Raw genomic sequence first — 16,339 nt, forward strand, 5'->3', positions numbered from 1 at the left:
AGCCGTGCTCGTCGCTAATCAATCACCATTCCCATCCTTTTGTCTGACACACAACCAATTACACCTGGCTTTGTCGCGCTATTTATTGACCACTCTACTTGGTTAGTCTTCCTGATAGTCATCCACAGGCGGATTCAGGGGGGTGTTTGTCACAGGGGTCCTGTTTGAAGAGCCTCTTTTAATGACGTTTAAAACAAATGAATCACCCAAAATACACGACTCTAAATTGGTCGGAAACCGCGTCTCCAAGCATCCTCATTTCAACATTGTCCTGGGCCCCGTTCCACGACGCGATCTTAGCACTAAGATCACCTTAGTGCATAAGGTAGCTATGCACTTAAGGTGATCTTAGGGCTAAGATCGCGTCGTGGAACGGGGCCCAGGGCATTCACTCGAACCCCCTCCTACAGATGTTGGTCCCTTTGGAAGCTCGGCTCACTTACCTTTGATCTACTAAACTTGCTCTTTTTAGAAATTTGTGACCCCTCTTTTAAAAAATCCTAAATCCGCCCCTGGGGGAGATAGGTAGGCAGTTGCTACCAAAAATACACAAAATGGGTTCTTTTGGGGGTCTGTTTGTCAAGTTGGAGATGTTTTAAGGCATCCCGATTCTGTTTTGACTCACCACGACTGTGCTCAAGTGGTGTCATCAAACAAACAAAGTTTAATTTTATTTAAATGTTTTGACGACCCCTCTAGTTGTTTTGGACTAGGTACGGCCCTAGAGCCCTGGGTTCTGGCCAGCGCACGTTATCAGTAAGTCATCCAAACCGGAAAGTCGTGCGATCAACTTGAACAGTTTGCTTTACGTCATAAGTTAATATATTAAATTTCGTTTTCTTTGACAGCATCACTGGACCACATTGATTTATTAATGTCCTATGTATTCAATATTAAAATAAGATAGAGACCAATTCTGTTAATTTTCATTATTATTATTATTATTATTATTATTATTATTATTATTATTACGATTTACGTGTTTTAGTCATCCTTTTGTTAAGCAGTTGTTAAGCTAATATACAAACACATTCTATTAATTGGTTTCTGCGATTTACGTGTTTTAGTCAGCCTTTATTACACCAGTTGGTAAGCTAATATAAAGACAAATTCTGTTAATTGGTTTTTGCGATTTACGAGTTTGCTGCACGTTTTAAAATGTTATCGACTATCAGAGACTTTTTAACGATTGTTATTACATATCAAATATATTTTTCTGCATAAAATATTAGTGGCTGTATATTAAACGTGTTTCTGATCGTTCTAATATTTGGACTAGGTTAAATTTAATCTTATTTCCTAAAATATTGTTTTTTTTCGTACGTACGAAATTATTTGAATGAATGAATGAATGTTTAACGACACCCAAGCACGAAAAATACATCGGCTATTGGATATCAAACTATTATTTGAATACAGAATCCAGTTTAGGCTTCTTACAAATATTAAGACGACCAGAAACACATTGAATATACAGACACTGATATTTTAAGCCAGAAAATATATTTAATATTTAAGTTTAATCGTAAAAATATTTTATTAGTCAGAAACATCTTACAATGCTCAGGAATGTCCCTTTAATTGGTTTTTGCGATTTACGTGTTTTAGTCAGCCTTTGTTACACCAGTTGGTAAGCTAATATAAAGACAAATTCTATTAATTAGTTTTTGCGATGTACGTGTTTTAGTCAGCCTTTGTTACACCATTTGGTAAGCTAATATACAGACACATTCTGTTAATTGGTTTTTGCGATTTACGTGTGTTAGTCAGCCTTTATTACACCAGTTGTTAAGCTAATATAAAGACAAATTCTGTTGATTGGTTTTTGCGATTTACGTGTTTTGTTCAGTCTGTTAGGAATAGCGTGACAGCTGCAGTTAAACAGGGACCCATGAAAAATGTTCCTCAAGTATTACTTTACGAAGATTTCCAATAACGGCGCACTGAGAAATGATGGTTTATTATCGTGGGGGTACCGTGTTAATCGTTGGGTTCATTTGGAGCCGACAAGACAGTTGTGACACGTCAAAAGAGAAATATCACCAGGCGGAGGATGCAAGAACACCGGAGTATGAATCGTCTGGCGGGCCACTTTATGAAATCGCGAAATAAACCTTTCAAAATAAAAGTATTACAGGATAAATAATTGATTTCGTCACTGCCACCAGATACGTTGGCCATTTTGACTTGTACAGCATGGTGGGGAGACAAAATAAGTCCACCATATAAATAAAAGAAAGAAAGAAATGTTTTATTTAACGACGCACTCAACACATTTTATTTATGGTTATATGGCGTCAGACATATGGTTAAGGACCACACAGATTTTGAGGGGTAACCCGCTGTCGCCACTACATGGGCTACTCTTTCCGATTAGCAGCAAGGGATCTTTTATTTGCGCTTCCCACAGACAGGATAGCACAAACCATGGCCTTTGTTAAACTAGTTATGGATCACTGGTCGGTGCAAGTGGTTTACACCTACCCATCGAGCCTTGCGGAGTACTCACTCAGGGTTTGGAGTCGGTTTCTGGATTTAAAATCCCATGCCTCGACTGGGATCCGAACCCAGTACCTACCAGCCTGTAGACCGATGGCCTAACCACGACGCCACCGAGACCGGTACCATATAAATAAACAGTATGGGACTGTAACGTGGATATTTCACACCCATTACTATATGAAAATTTGCCATCTTCAGTGAATGTTTTAGGCCCATAGGCAAATATTGTTAAAACAGCAACAGATTGAAAATTGTAAGTTAAAAAATGCGACACCAAAAGCTAATTGAAATTTAATCTACTATGTTTACATGAACAGGTGGTCAATGTGTCCACGGTCGTACTCGTACTCTTATTTTGTCCCTTAGTTCATTCTCCGCGAATACTGCATTACCGTACTACTACTACTACTACTACTACTACTACTGCTACTACTACTACTACTACTGCTACTACTACTACTACTACTACTACTACTACTACTACTACTACTACTACTGCTACGTCCACTACTACTACGACGTCCACTACTACTACTATTTCCACTGCTACTACTACTACTACTACTACTACGTCCAATACTACTACTACCACTACTTCCACTACTACTTCCACTATTACTACTACTACGTCCACTACCACTACTAATACGTCTACTTCTACTACTACTTCTACTTCCACTACTACTACTGCTACTGCTACTACTACTACTACTACTACTACTACTACTACTACTACTACTTCTACTTCCACTACTACTACTTCTACTACTACTACTACTTCCACTACTACTACTGCTGCTGCTGCTGCTACTACTACTACTACTACTACTACTACTACTACTACTACTACTTCCACTACTACTACTACTGCTACTACTACTATTGCTACTACTACTACTACTTCTAACATTTATTGGACGTCAAACATTTGGTAATTTTAACATATAGTCTTAGAGAGGAAACACGCTATATTTTTCCATTAGTAGCAAGGGATCTTTTGTATACACTATCCCACAGATTAGATAGCACATACCACGGACTTTGATATGCCAGTCGTGGTGCAGAGGCTGTGACGAGAAATAGTACTGCTGCTGCAGCTACTGCTACTACTGCTACTGCTACTACTACTACTACTGCTACTGCTACTACTACTACTACTACTACTACTACTACTACTACTACTACTACTACTACTACTACTACTACTACTACTACTGCTACTACTGCTGCTGCTGCTGCTGCTGCTGCTACTGCTACTGCTACTGCTACTACTACTACTACTGCTACTACTACTACTACTGCTACTGCTACTACTACTACTACTGCTACTACTACTACTACTACTACTACTACTACTACTACTACTACTGCTGCTACTGCTACTGCTACTACTACTGCTACTGCTACTACTACTACTACTACTACTACTACTACTACTACTACTGCTACTGCTACTGCTACTATTACTACTACTACTACTACTACTACTACTACTACTACTGCTACTACTGCTACTACTGCTACTGCTACTACTGCTACTGCTGCTGCTGCTGCTGCTGCTACTGCTACTGCTACTGCTACTGCTACTATTACTGCTACTACTACTGCTACTACTACTACTACTACTACTACTACTACTACTACTACTACTACTACTACTACTACTACTAATAATAATAATAATAATAATAATGCCACTACCCCCTACCATCACTAAGAGACAACGCACAAGTGGTGTTATATTCTCACTTTAATCAAATCTCGGTGTCACTACTATATATGTTAATTTTACCATTAATTCTTAAATCACTCTCCACCTGTATTTGTATATTTGTATGTATATCGTGATTATATATGTATGTATTTATGCTGATAAATGTTTAACTTAAGGCAAATAAAGAACTTGTACTTGAATTTTTTTTTACTCTGGCCTCTTGTTTCGTATAGAACAACCATTCTCGGGACATAACGGTTGACCGTTTTGATTTAATGAAAGCGGCTTAGTGCCTCCGTGACAAGAGATCCCCTACTGAATATTTTTATTGTCTTCAAACGTACCGCATGGACAAGCAATATGCAGTACATCATTATAACTACCAGCGCGCCAGTAAAAGGATTTTGCAGTCATAGTTTTAAAAAAATAGGAAATAAAGATTTGGCAGTGGATAGTAACGTTATTTATTATCCTCAGCAGATAAAATGTAAGAGCGACAAGAACTGTTTTGGAAAGACAATTTAGCTCTATCATAAAGTGTGGATAAATGGGAGGAAATGCGTATTAAACTTTAATATCACCGGGTTTGGGAGACTGTCGCCGATCATAATATACTGTTGCATATATATATATATATATATATATATATATATATATATATATATATATATATATACCATAATAAAAAACACCCCAAAATAACAACAAAAACACGTACAAAACCCCCAACAACAACAACAACAACAACAACAACAAAAGAACTATAAACAAAACCCTCGTCCCATGAAAAATGACTAACACCCTGAAACCAGGGCCGTAGCTGGGGGGAAGGAGGGAGCAAGGGGAGCAGTCCCCCCCCCCCCCAAAGAAAAAAAATCGGAAAGCATTCTAGAATCTTAAAGAAAATTATCTTCTTAACTGTTTAAGGAGTTTTAGACTATTAATTACTCAGTTGCCCCCCCCCCCCCCCCCACCAAACACAAAATCCTAGCTACGGCCCTGGATCTCCATTCACCCCCTCCAGAAATCACAACGGAACTTTAAAATTAGCAATGAATTTGTTTTGATTTAGTTCATGTGTACCGATTTATATATATAAAAAACCCTGCTTTTTCATTTCTTGGAAGCACAAGAAAATAGTTTTCTTGACTTAATGTACTTGAGATCATTATAACAAAGACAAGACAAACAAAACATCCTGGAACATTAATGAGTAATAAATTGCCCTTTTCAGTAGTAACTAGAATTCTTTTTAAGTGCAAGATGTGAGTAACGACTTTGAAATTCTCTAGAAGGCGTAGAGGAATAACTATCGTCTTTAGGGTTGTACTATACCAAACAGAATCACTCCGGCGACCGTGTTAACACGTAACTATTGATATAAAATGCACTATATCAACAAAACTATGAACCACACCTGTTAATACTATACAATCCATCGACCTAACGGCGGCACGTAGCCCAGTGGTAAAAGTGCTCGCCTGATGCGCGGTCGGTCTAGGATCGATTCCCGTCGGTGTGCCCATTGGGCTATTTCTTTTTCCAGCCAATACTCCACGATTGGTATATCAAAGGTCATGGTATGTGCTTCCCTGTCCATGGGATGGTGCATATAAAATATCAATTTCTACTATTGAAAAAAATACCAAATGTTTGACATCTCATAGCCGATGATAAATAAATAAATGTGCTCTAGTGATGTTGTTAACTAAAACAAACTTTACTTGTATGATCCACCTAAGTATTAAATGAAGAAAGTGGGACCCTTCACGAGTCATTTCGGATATACGGCATGTCTTCACACTACCAGCCATTTCAGACAACTGTAGTACATGTATTGAGTTTTACAAGATTACAAGTGGGTTGACCTGTGTTGTATTTACACCACCAGCCATTTCAGACAACTGTAGTACATGTATTGAGTTGTACAAGATTACAAGTGGGTTGACCTGTGTTGTATTTACACCACCAGCCATTTCAGACAACTGTAGTACATGTATTGAGTTTTACAAGATTACAAGTGGGTTGATCTGTGTTGTATTTACACCACCAGCCATTTCAGACAACTGTAGTACATGTATTGAGTTTTACAAGATTACAAGTAGGTTGACCTGTGTTGTATTTATACCACCAGCCATTTCGTATTGAGTTTTACAAGATTACAAGTGGGTTGACCTGTGTTGTCTTTACACCACCAGCCATTTCAGACAACTGTAGTACATGTATTGAGTTTTACAAGATTACAAGTGGGTTGATCTGTGTTGTATTTACACCACCAGCCATTTCAGACAACTGTAGTACATGCATTGAGTTTTACAAGATTACAAGTGGGTTGACCTGTGTTGTATTTACACCACCAGCCATTTCAGACAACTGTAGTACATGTATTGAGTTTTACAAGATTACAAGTGGGTTGACCTGTGTTGTATTTACACCACCAGCCATTTCGTATTGAGTTTTACAAGATTACAAGTGGGTTGACCTGTGTTGTATTTACACCACCAGCCATTTCAGACAACTGTAGTACATGTATTGAGTTCATCGGTTGGTAATTCATCGTCTTTTGGATGTCAACCATTCATTTGGTAATTCGTCGTCTTTTGGATGTCAACCATTTATTTGGTAATTCATCGTCTTTTGGATGTCAACCATTTGGTAATTCATCGTCTTTTGGATGTCAACCATTTGTTTGGTAATTCATCGTCTTTTGGATGTCAACCATTCATTTGGTAATTCATCGTCTTTTGGATGTCAACCATTTATTTGGTAATTCATCGTCTTTTGGATGTCAACCATTTGGTAATTCATCGTCTTTTGGATGTCAACCATTTGGTAATTCATCATCGTCTTTTGGATGTCAACCATTCATTTGGTAATTCATCGTCTTTTGGATGTCAACCATTTATTTGGTAATTCATCGTCTTTTGGATGTCAACCATTTGGTAATTCATCGTCTTTTGGATGTCAACCATTTGGTAATTCATCATCGTCTTTTGGATGTCAACCATTTGGTAATTCATCGTCGTTTGGATGTCAACCATTTGGTAATTGTGACATGTACACATGTAGTCTGTGAAGAACCCCTCTACATGTCTTCATTGTAGGCACCATCCCACAGACAGGGTAGCACAACTCAATATTTCAGTGTAGTACCGTAAAGTGGTATGTAACAGTCTCAAGTATCCAGATATTACCTCCATTAGTCTTGTATGTATATGTATGTATAATTCTTCAGACGTTGAAGTTTAGCTATATATACTGTGTGTGTGTGTCTGTGTGTGTGTGTGTGTGTGTGTGTGTGTGTATATATTGGCATCCAGTTGTTGTTGCTCTCTCTCTCTCTCTCTCTCTCTCTCTCTCTCTCTCTCTCTCTCTCTCTCTCTCTCTCTCTCTCTCTCTCTCTCTCTCTCTCTCCCTGTGTGTGTGTGTGTTTGTGCGTGTGTGTGTGTGTGTGTGTGTGTGTGTGTGTTTTCGCGCGCGCGCGTGTGTTTGTTATTTTTATGTGTTAAAGTTTTATAAGAATGACACCAAACGACGTCTGGTCACGAAGAGTCATTTCCAATTATTCAGGCTTGGCTGACTACTGGATGGATCAAATGAGAGTTCAGTTGGACTCGGGTTAACACTGGCTTTGGTTTCATCTACTCATCAGGGACAAATCCATGATGGAACTATGGCCGGAATCCACTTAAATTGTCGTAGCTACGAAACCACTTTAGAAGCGCTAAAGCAAAACCAATGCAGACAATAAAATAGGAGGTGGCTGAGTCTGGAAGACGCCGACCCGCTGTAAGATGAAAGGGTTCCCGGGACCCACGTGGAACGTACGGTGCCGGTGAAAAGCGCTTCTCATAAGTAGCTCTGCCAGCACACTCTGTCTTTAATGCAACTCAATTAGCGTTCACGGCTTGTGAAATTGGAAGACTCTCTTCGTGGTAAAAGACTATCGACACTTTGTGTTGGCAGCTGGGTTGATGTCCAGTTTCCGAACGGTTGATGACAAGGTACTTGGTAGAGAATGGACCCAGCACGTACTTAGTATTTCGGACATTATAGCCGAGTTCTTACAATTTATTATCAACCACAATGCCATGACGTTCACTGACGTTTTGAAAGACATGTTCCATGGAGTTTTTAAAAAGGATTTTCGATGATTATTTTTGCAATGTGCAGCTTCATGTCAGTTCAATTCAATTCTTTATTGTATGTGAGCCATACGCCCATATATACAAGAACTCGTATATTGACATCTTTATCTCATAAAATTACTGACTGTCAGTTGCCGATCTCTTTATATGTCTTTTTAAACGGAAAACAATTATTATCAACCGTTTTTCATGTTCCGTGACTTTCCAAAACCCATCCCAAACTTTTATGACGTTTGCTATTTTCATCATTTAGCAGGTCTGACGGTTGATATTTGCTAATTGAATTCCATTTCTTTCCAGGCCTCTAAATTGACATTTACTAATATCATGATTTTCCAGATCTGTCAATTGACGTCTGCTAATATCATGACTCTCCAAATCTGTCAATTGACGTCTGCTAATATCACGACTCTCCAGATCTGTCAATTGACGTCTGCTAATATCATGACTCTCCAGATCTGTCAAATGACGTCTGCTAATATCATGACTCTCCAGATCTGTCAAATGACGTCTGCTAATATCATGACTCTCCAGATCTGTCAAATGACGTCTGCTAATACAATGACTCTCCAGATCTGTCAAATGACGTCTGCTAATATAATGACTTATCAGATCTGTCAATTGACGTCTGCTAATACCATGACTTATCAGATCTGTCAACTGACGTCTGCTAATACAATGACTTATCCAGATCTGTCAATAGACGTGTGCTAATACCATGACTTATCCAGATCTGTCAAGTGACGTCTGCTAATATCATGACTTTCCAGATCTGTCAATTGACGTCTGCTAATACAATAACTTATCCAGATCTGTCAAATGACGTTTGCTAATACAATGACTTATCCAGATCTGTAAATTGACGTCTGCTAATACAATGACTTATCCAGATCTGTCAAATGACATTTGCTAATACAATGACTTATCCAGATCTGCCAATTGACGTTTGCTAATACCATGACTTATCAGATCTGTCAACTGACGTTTGCTAATACCATGACTTTTCCAGATCTGTCAATTGACGTTTGCTAATACAATGACTTATCCAGATCTGTCAATTGACGTCTGCTAATACAATGACTTATGCAGATCTGTCAATTGACGTCTGCTAATACAATAACTTATCAGATCTGTCAATTGACGTTTGCTAATACAATGACTTATCCAGATCTGTCAATTGACGTCTGCTAATACAATAACTTATCAGATCTGTCAATTGACGTCTGCTAATATAATAACTTATCCAGATCTGTCAATTGACGTTTGCTAATACAATGACTTATCCAGATCTGTCAACTGACGTTTGCTAATACAATGACTTATCCAGATCTGCCAATTGACGTTTGCTAATACCATGACTTTTCAGATCTATCAATTGACGTCTGCTAATATCATGACTCTCCAGATCTGTCAAATGACGTCTGCTAATATCATGACTCTCCAGATCTGTCAAATGACGTCTTCTAATACAATGACTCTCCAGATCTGTCAAATGACGTCTGCTAATACAATGACTTATCAGATCTGTCAATTGACATCTGCTAATACCATGACTTATCAGATCTGTCAAGTGATGTCTGCTAATATCATGACTTTCCAGATCTGTCAATTGACGTCTGCTAATACAATAACTTATCCAGATCTGTCAAATGACGTCTGCTAATATCATGACTCTCCAGATCTGTCAAATGACGTCTGCTAATACAATGACTCTCCAGATCTGTCAAATGACGTCTGCTAATATAATGACTTATCAGATCTGTCAATTGACGTCTGCTAATACCATGACTTATCAGATCTGTCAACTGACGTCTGCTAATACAATGACTTATCCAGATCTGTCAATAGACGTGTGCTAATACCATGACTTATCCAGATCTGTCAAGTGACGTCTGCTAATATCATGACTTTCCAGATCTGTCAATTGACGTCTGCTAATACAATAACTTATCCAGATCTGTCAAATGACGTTTGCTAATACAATGACTTATCCAGATCTGTAAATTGACGTCTGCTAATACAATGACTTATCCAGATCTGTCAAATGACATTTGCTAATACAATGACTTATCCAGATCTGCCAATTGACGTTTGCTAATACCATGACTTATCAGATCTGTCAACTGACGTTTGCTAATACCATGACTTTTCCAGATCTGTCAATTGACGTTTGCTAATACAATGACTTATCCAGATCTGTCAATTGACGTCTGCTAATACAATGACTTATGCAGATCTGTCAATTGACGTCTGCTAATACAATAACTTATCAGATCTGTCAATTGACGTTTGCTAATACAATGACTTATCCAGATCTGTCAATTGACGTCTGCTAATACAATAACTTATCAGATCTGTCAATTGACGTCTGCTAATATAATAACTTATCCAGATCTGTCAATTGACGTTTGCTAATACAATGACTTATCCAGATCTGTCAACTGACGTTTGCTAATACAATGACTTATCCAGATCTGCCAATTGACGTTTGCTAATACCATGACTTTTCAGATCTATCAATTGACGTCTGCTAATATCATGACTCTCCAGATCTGTCAAATGACGTCTGCTAATATCATGCCTCTCCAGATCTGTCAAATGACGTCTTCTAATACAATGACTCTCCAGATCTGTCAAATGACGTCTGCTAATACAATGACTTATCAGATCTGTCAATTGACATCTGCTAATACCATGACTTATCAGATCTGTCAAGTGATGTCTGCTAATATCATGACTTTCCAGATCTGTCAATTGACGTCTGCTAATACAATAACTTATCCAGATCTGTCAAATGACGTTTGCTAATACAATGACTTATCCAGATCTGTCAATTGACGTCTGCTAATACAATGACTTATGCAGATCTGTCAATTGACGTCTGCTAATACAATAATTTATCAGATCCGTCAATTGACGTTTGCTAATACAATGACTTATCCAGATCTGTCAATTGACGTCTGCTAATACAATAACTTATCAGATCTGTCAATTGACGTCTGCTAATATAATAACTTATCCAGATCTGTCAATTGACGTTTGCTAATACAATGACTTATCCAGATCTGTCAACTGACGTTTGCTAATACAATGACTTATCCAGATCTGCCAATTGACGTTTTGCTAATACCATGACTTTTCAGATCTGTCAATTGACGTCTGCTAATATCATGACTCTCCAGATCTGTCAAATGACGTCTGCTAATATCATGACTCTCCAGATCTGTCAAATGACGTCTGCTAATACAATGACTCTCCAGATCTGTCAAATGACGTCTGCTAATACAATGACTTATCAGATCTGTCAATTGACGTCTGCTAATACCATGACTTATCAGATCTGTCAAGTGACGTCTGCTAATATCATGACTTTCCAGATCTGTCAATTGACGTCTGCTAATACAATAACTTATCCAGATCTGTCAAATGACGTTTGCTAATACAATGACTTATCCAGATCTGTCAATTGACGTCTGCTAATACAATGACTTATCCAGATCTGTCAAATGGCATTTGCTAATACAATGACTTATCCAGATCTGCCAATTGACGTTTGCTAATACCATGACTTATCAGATCTGTCAACTGACGTTTGCTAATACCATGACTTTTCCAGATCTGTCAATTGACGTTTGCTAATACAATGACTTATCCAGATCTGTCAATTGACGTCTGCTAATACAATGACTTATCCAGATCTGTCAATTGACGTCTGCTAATACAATAACTTATCAGATCTGTCAATTGACGTTTGCTAATACAATGACTTATCCAGATCTGTCAGCTGACGTCTGCTAATACAATAACTTATCAGATCTGTCAATTGACGTCTGCTAATATAATAACTTATCCAGATCTGTCAACTGACGTTTGCTAATACAATGAATTATCCAGATCTGTCAACTGACGTTTGCTAATACAATGACTTATCCAGATCTGCCAATTGACGTTTGCTAATACAATGACTCTCCAGATCTGTCAAATGACGTCTGCTAATACAATGACTTATCAGATCTGTCAATTGACGTCTGCTAATACCATGACTTATCAGATCTGTCAAGTGACGTCTGCTAATATCATGACTTTCCAGATCTGTCAATTGACGTCTGCTAATACAATAACTTATCCAGATCTGTCAAATGACGTTTGCTAATACAATGACTTATCCAGATCTGTCAATTGACGTCTGCTAATACAATGACTTATCCAGATCTGTCAAATGGCATTTGCTAATACAATGACTTATCCAGATCTGCCAATTGACGTTTGCTAATACCATGACTTATCAGATCTGTCATCTGACGTTTGCTAATACCATGACTTTTCCAGATCTGTCAACTGACGTTTGCTAATACAATGACTTATCCAGATCTGTCAATTGACGTCTGCTAATACAATGACTTATCCAGATCTGTCAATTGACGTCTGCTAATACAATAACTTATCAGATCTGTCAATTGACGTTTGCTAATACAATGAGTTATCCAGATCTGTCAATTGACGTCTGCTAATACAATAACTTATCAGATCTGTCAATTGACGTCTGCTAATATAATAACTTATCCAGATCTGTCAACTGACGTTTGCTAATACAATGACTTATCCAGATCTGTCAACTGACGTTTGCTAATACAATGACTTATCCAGATCTGCCAATTGACGTTTGCTAATACCATGACTTTTCAGATCTGTCAACTGACGTTTGCTAATACAATGACTTATGAGATCTGTCAGTTGACGTTTACTAATACAATGACTTATCAGATCTGTCAATTGACGTTTGCTAATTTCATGACTTTTCAGATCTGTCAATTGACGTCTGCTAATACAATGACTTATCAGATCTGTCAATTTGCTAATACCATGACTTTCTAGGTTCAATGCTTGTTCAGTATACGTTCATATATGAATTGTAGTCGTGATAATGAACTAACCTTATTTCGGGCTTATATCATGTTAAGATTCAAGCACGCTATTCAGACAACGCAACACAGCTGTAAGGACTGCCTGTCTCGGACAGATCTTAAAGGGATGTTAACAAAAAGAAAAAAACCGCTGCCGTCACGGCACACAATTAGAATTTTTCGGACAACCAATATGTCATCTGTGTGGTCTTAGTGTTTACACGAACGATTACTAGAGTATACCCGAATCCCGATAGCATACATAACATGCAGTTCCTTGTATAACATACGTAGTTTTGTCTTCTTCGATTTGTAACCATTTAGTACAGTGTTTAACAGCGATTAAAGGGACATCAACTAACAGAGACTTTTTGACGACTGTAATTACATATCAAATCTATTTTTCTGCATAAAATATTAATGACTGTACATTAAACGTCTTTCTGATCGTTCTAATATTTGTACTAGGTTAAATTTCATTTTATTTCCTAAAATATATTTTTTCGTACGTGAGAAATTATTTGAAAACAAAATCCAATTTGTTCTTCTTACAAATATTAAGACGACCAGAAACACACTGAATATAGAGACACTGATATTCTAAACAAGAACATATATTTAATATGTAAGTTTAATCGTAGAAATAGTTTAATTAGTTGGAAACATCTTACCATGCAGCAAACTCGGGAATGTCCCTTTAAAAAGTGAACTACGGGTGCTGATAAATATTCATATTTCCCCCATGGCATATGACAATGTTTTGTTTACTGATTATCTACCCTTTTTTCAAATTGGTCCGATCCACGTGATTCTCTTGAAGTTACAAAAATTACCCACCGCGGTTACTTGATGTGTAGGGTCTGCCGATACAAGCTTAAACAAAAAGGCTCGGCTCTTTGCTAGATTATTTACTGTGCTCTTTCCCAGTCTAATTCATTTGTTTTCCTGTTTCAGAATTTTGGGACTGATATCTTCGGCTGCTTCATCGTTGGTTACATGATGGTCTGTTTCGGCACCGGGAATCTCGCGTCAATTCTGTGCTTCGACAAACTCCGGAAACACGGGCTGTCGGCGACGTCACTCACTACAGGTAAGGTGGTGGTGCTGCTGCTGGTGGTGGGTTATCATGATGACGTTGTTAATGATGCCGTTGTTAATGATGACGTTGTTAAAGGGAAAGTCTTGAGTTTGCTGTCATTGTAACATGTTTCTGACTAAAACAGAGATTTGTTTTATAACACGTAAAATTACGCGATTTTCTTGTTTAAAACATTATACAGTGATATAGTGATATAGTGATACTGATATTCCAAACAAGAAAATGCATTTCATATGTAACAGTGGCGTAGGAAGGTGCCAAAAAGTTAGGGGGTGGGGGGCACACTTTTATATTTACACACTTTTACACTGTTATAAAGAAAATATAAAGCAAAATATCTGAAAAGTGTGTGTGTGTGTAGGGGGAGGGGGGGGGGCACATGCCCCCTTGCCCCCCGCTTCCTACGCCAGTGTGTAATTTAAGTCAGTCATTAAAACTGCTTTATCGATCGGAAACGAGTTACAATAGCAGCGAACTCAGACAGTCTGTTGACTGGTGGTTTGGTCTTCATATCCACGTACCGGCCTCGGTGGCGTCGTGATAGGCCATCGGACTACAGGCTGGTAGGTTTGAGGGTTCGGATCCCAGTCGAGGCATGGGATTTTTAATCCAGATACCGACTCCAAACCCTGAGTGAGTGCTCCGCAAGGCTCAATAGGTAGGTGTAAACCACTTGCACCGATCACTGGTTCAACAAAGGCCATGGTTTGGCTATCCTGCCTGTGGGAAGCGCAAATAAAAGATCCCTTGCTGCTAATCGGGAGAGTAGCCCATGTAGTGGCGACAGCGGGTGTCCTCTCAAAATCTGTGTGGTCCTTAACCATATGTCTGACGCCATATAACCGTAAATAAAATGTGTTGAGTGCGTCGTTAAATAAAACATTTCTTTCTTTGATATCCACGTACCCGTGCTGGGGTGTCGGTAAACATTCATTAATTCATTCATATCCACGTACCCGTGCTGGGGTGTCGATAAACATTCATTCATTCATTCATATCCACGTACCCGTGCTGGGGTGTCGATAAACATTCATTCATTCATTCATATCCACGTACCCGTGCTGGGGTGTCGGTAAACATGCATCGATCCATTCATTCATTCATTCATTCATTCATATCCATGTACCCGTGCTGGGGTGTCGGTAAACATTCATCCATCCATTCATTCATTCATTCATTCATTCATTCATTCATTCATATCCATGTACCCGTGCTGGGGTGTCGGTAAACATTCATCCATCCATTCATTCATTCATTCATTCATTCGTTCATTCATATCCATGTACTCATACTGGTGTGTCGGTAAACATTCATCCATCCATCCATTCATTCATTCATTCATTCATTCAATCATATCCATGTACTCATACTGGTGTGTCGGTAAACATTCATCCATCCATTGATTCATTGATTCGTTGATTGATTGATTCATTCATTCATATCCATGTACCCGTGTTGGGGTGTCGGTAAACATTCATCCATCCATTGATTCATTGATTCATTGATTCATTCATTCATATCCATGTACAAGCTAATATTGGTCCTGAAACATGTGCTGGCTCGTACTAAAATAAGATAACAATTTTGTGCGAAATTAGGGTAGTCAATGACGAACCCTTCATGTCTGATACTAACATCTTGACATCTAACGTCTTGACATCTAACATCTTGACATCTAACGTCTTGACATCTAACGTCTTGACATGTAACATCTTGACATGTAACATCTTGACATGTAACATCTTGACATCTAACATCTTGACACTAAATTGTATATGGTTTACTTTAAGGATGCTAGTATTTATATCCACGGTGTATGGACAGACAGACATATTTTATTCTAAATACTTTAATTAAACCCATTTTCTCACAAATAAAATTGCACTTTACTTATATTTTATTATTTAGAATATACATTTCCATTCACCTGAAGTATTTTTTGGTAATCCTGGTAATCCTGATGTTTGTAATA

At 38.1% G+C, this 16,339-nt stretch overlaps 1 protein-coding gene across 1 annotated transcript in view; it reads left to right on the forward strand.

Moving 5' to 3' along the window:
* Positions 1 to 16,339, forward strand: part of LOC121389414 (protein unc-93 homolog A-like) — a 90,401-nt gene that overhangs the window by 20,350 nt on the left and 53,712 nt on the right. The window contains exon 2 of the mRNA XM_041521033.1: positions 14,223 to 14,358. Coding sequence (XP_041376967.1) covers positions 14,223 to 14,358 — 136 coding nt within the window. The remainder of the gene's footprint in view (positions 1 to 14,222; positions 14,359 to 16,339) is intronic.

The sequence above is a fragment of the Gigantopelta aegis genome, chromosome 14 (genome assembly GCF_016097555.1).
Source record: "Gigantopelta aegis isolate Gae_Host chromosome 14, Gae_host_genome, whole genome shotgun sequence".
NCBI lineage: Eukaryota > Metazoa > Mollusca > Gastropoda > Neomphalida > Peltospiridae > Gigantopelta > Gigantopelta aegis.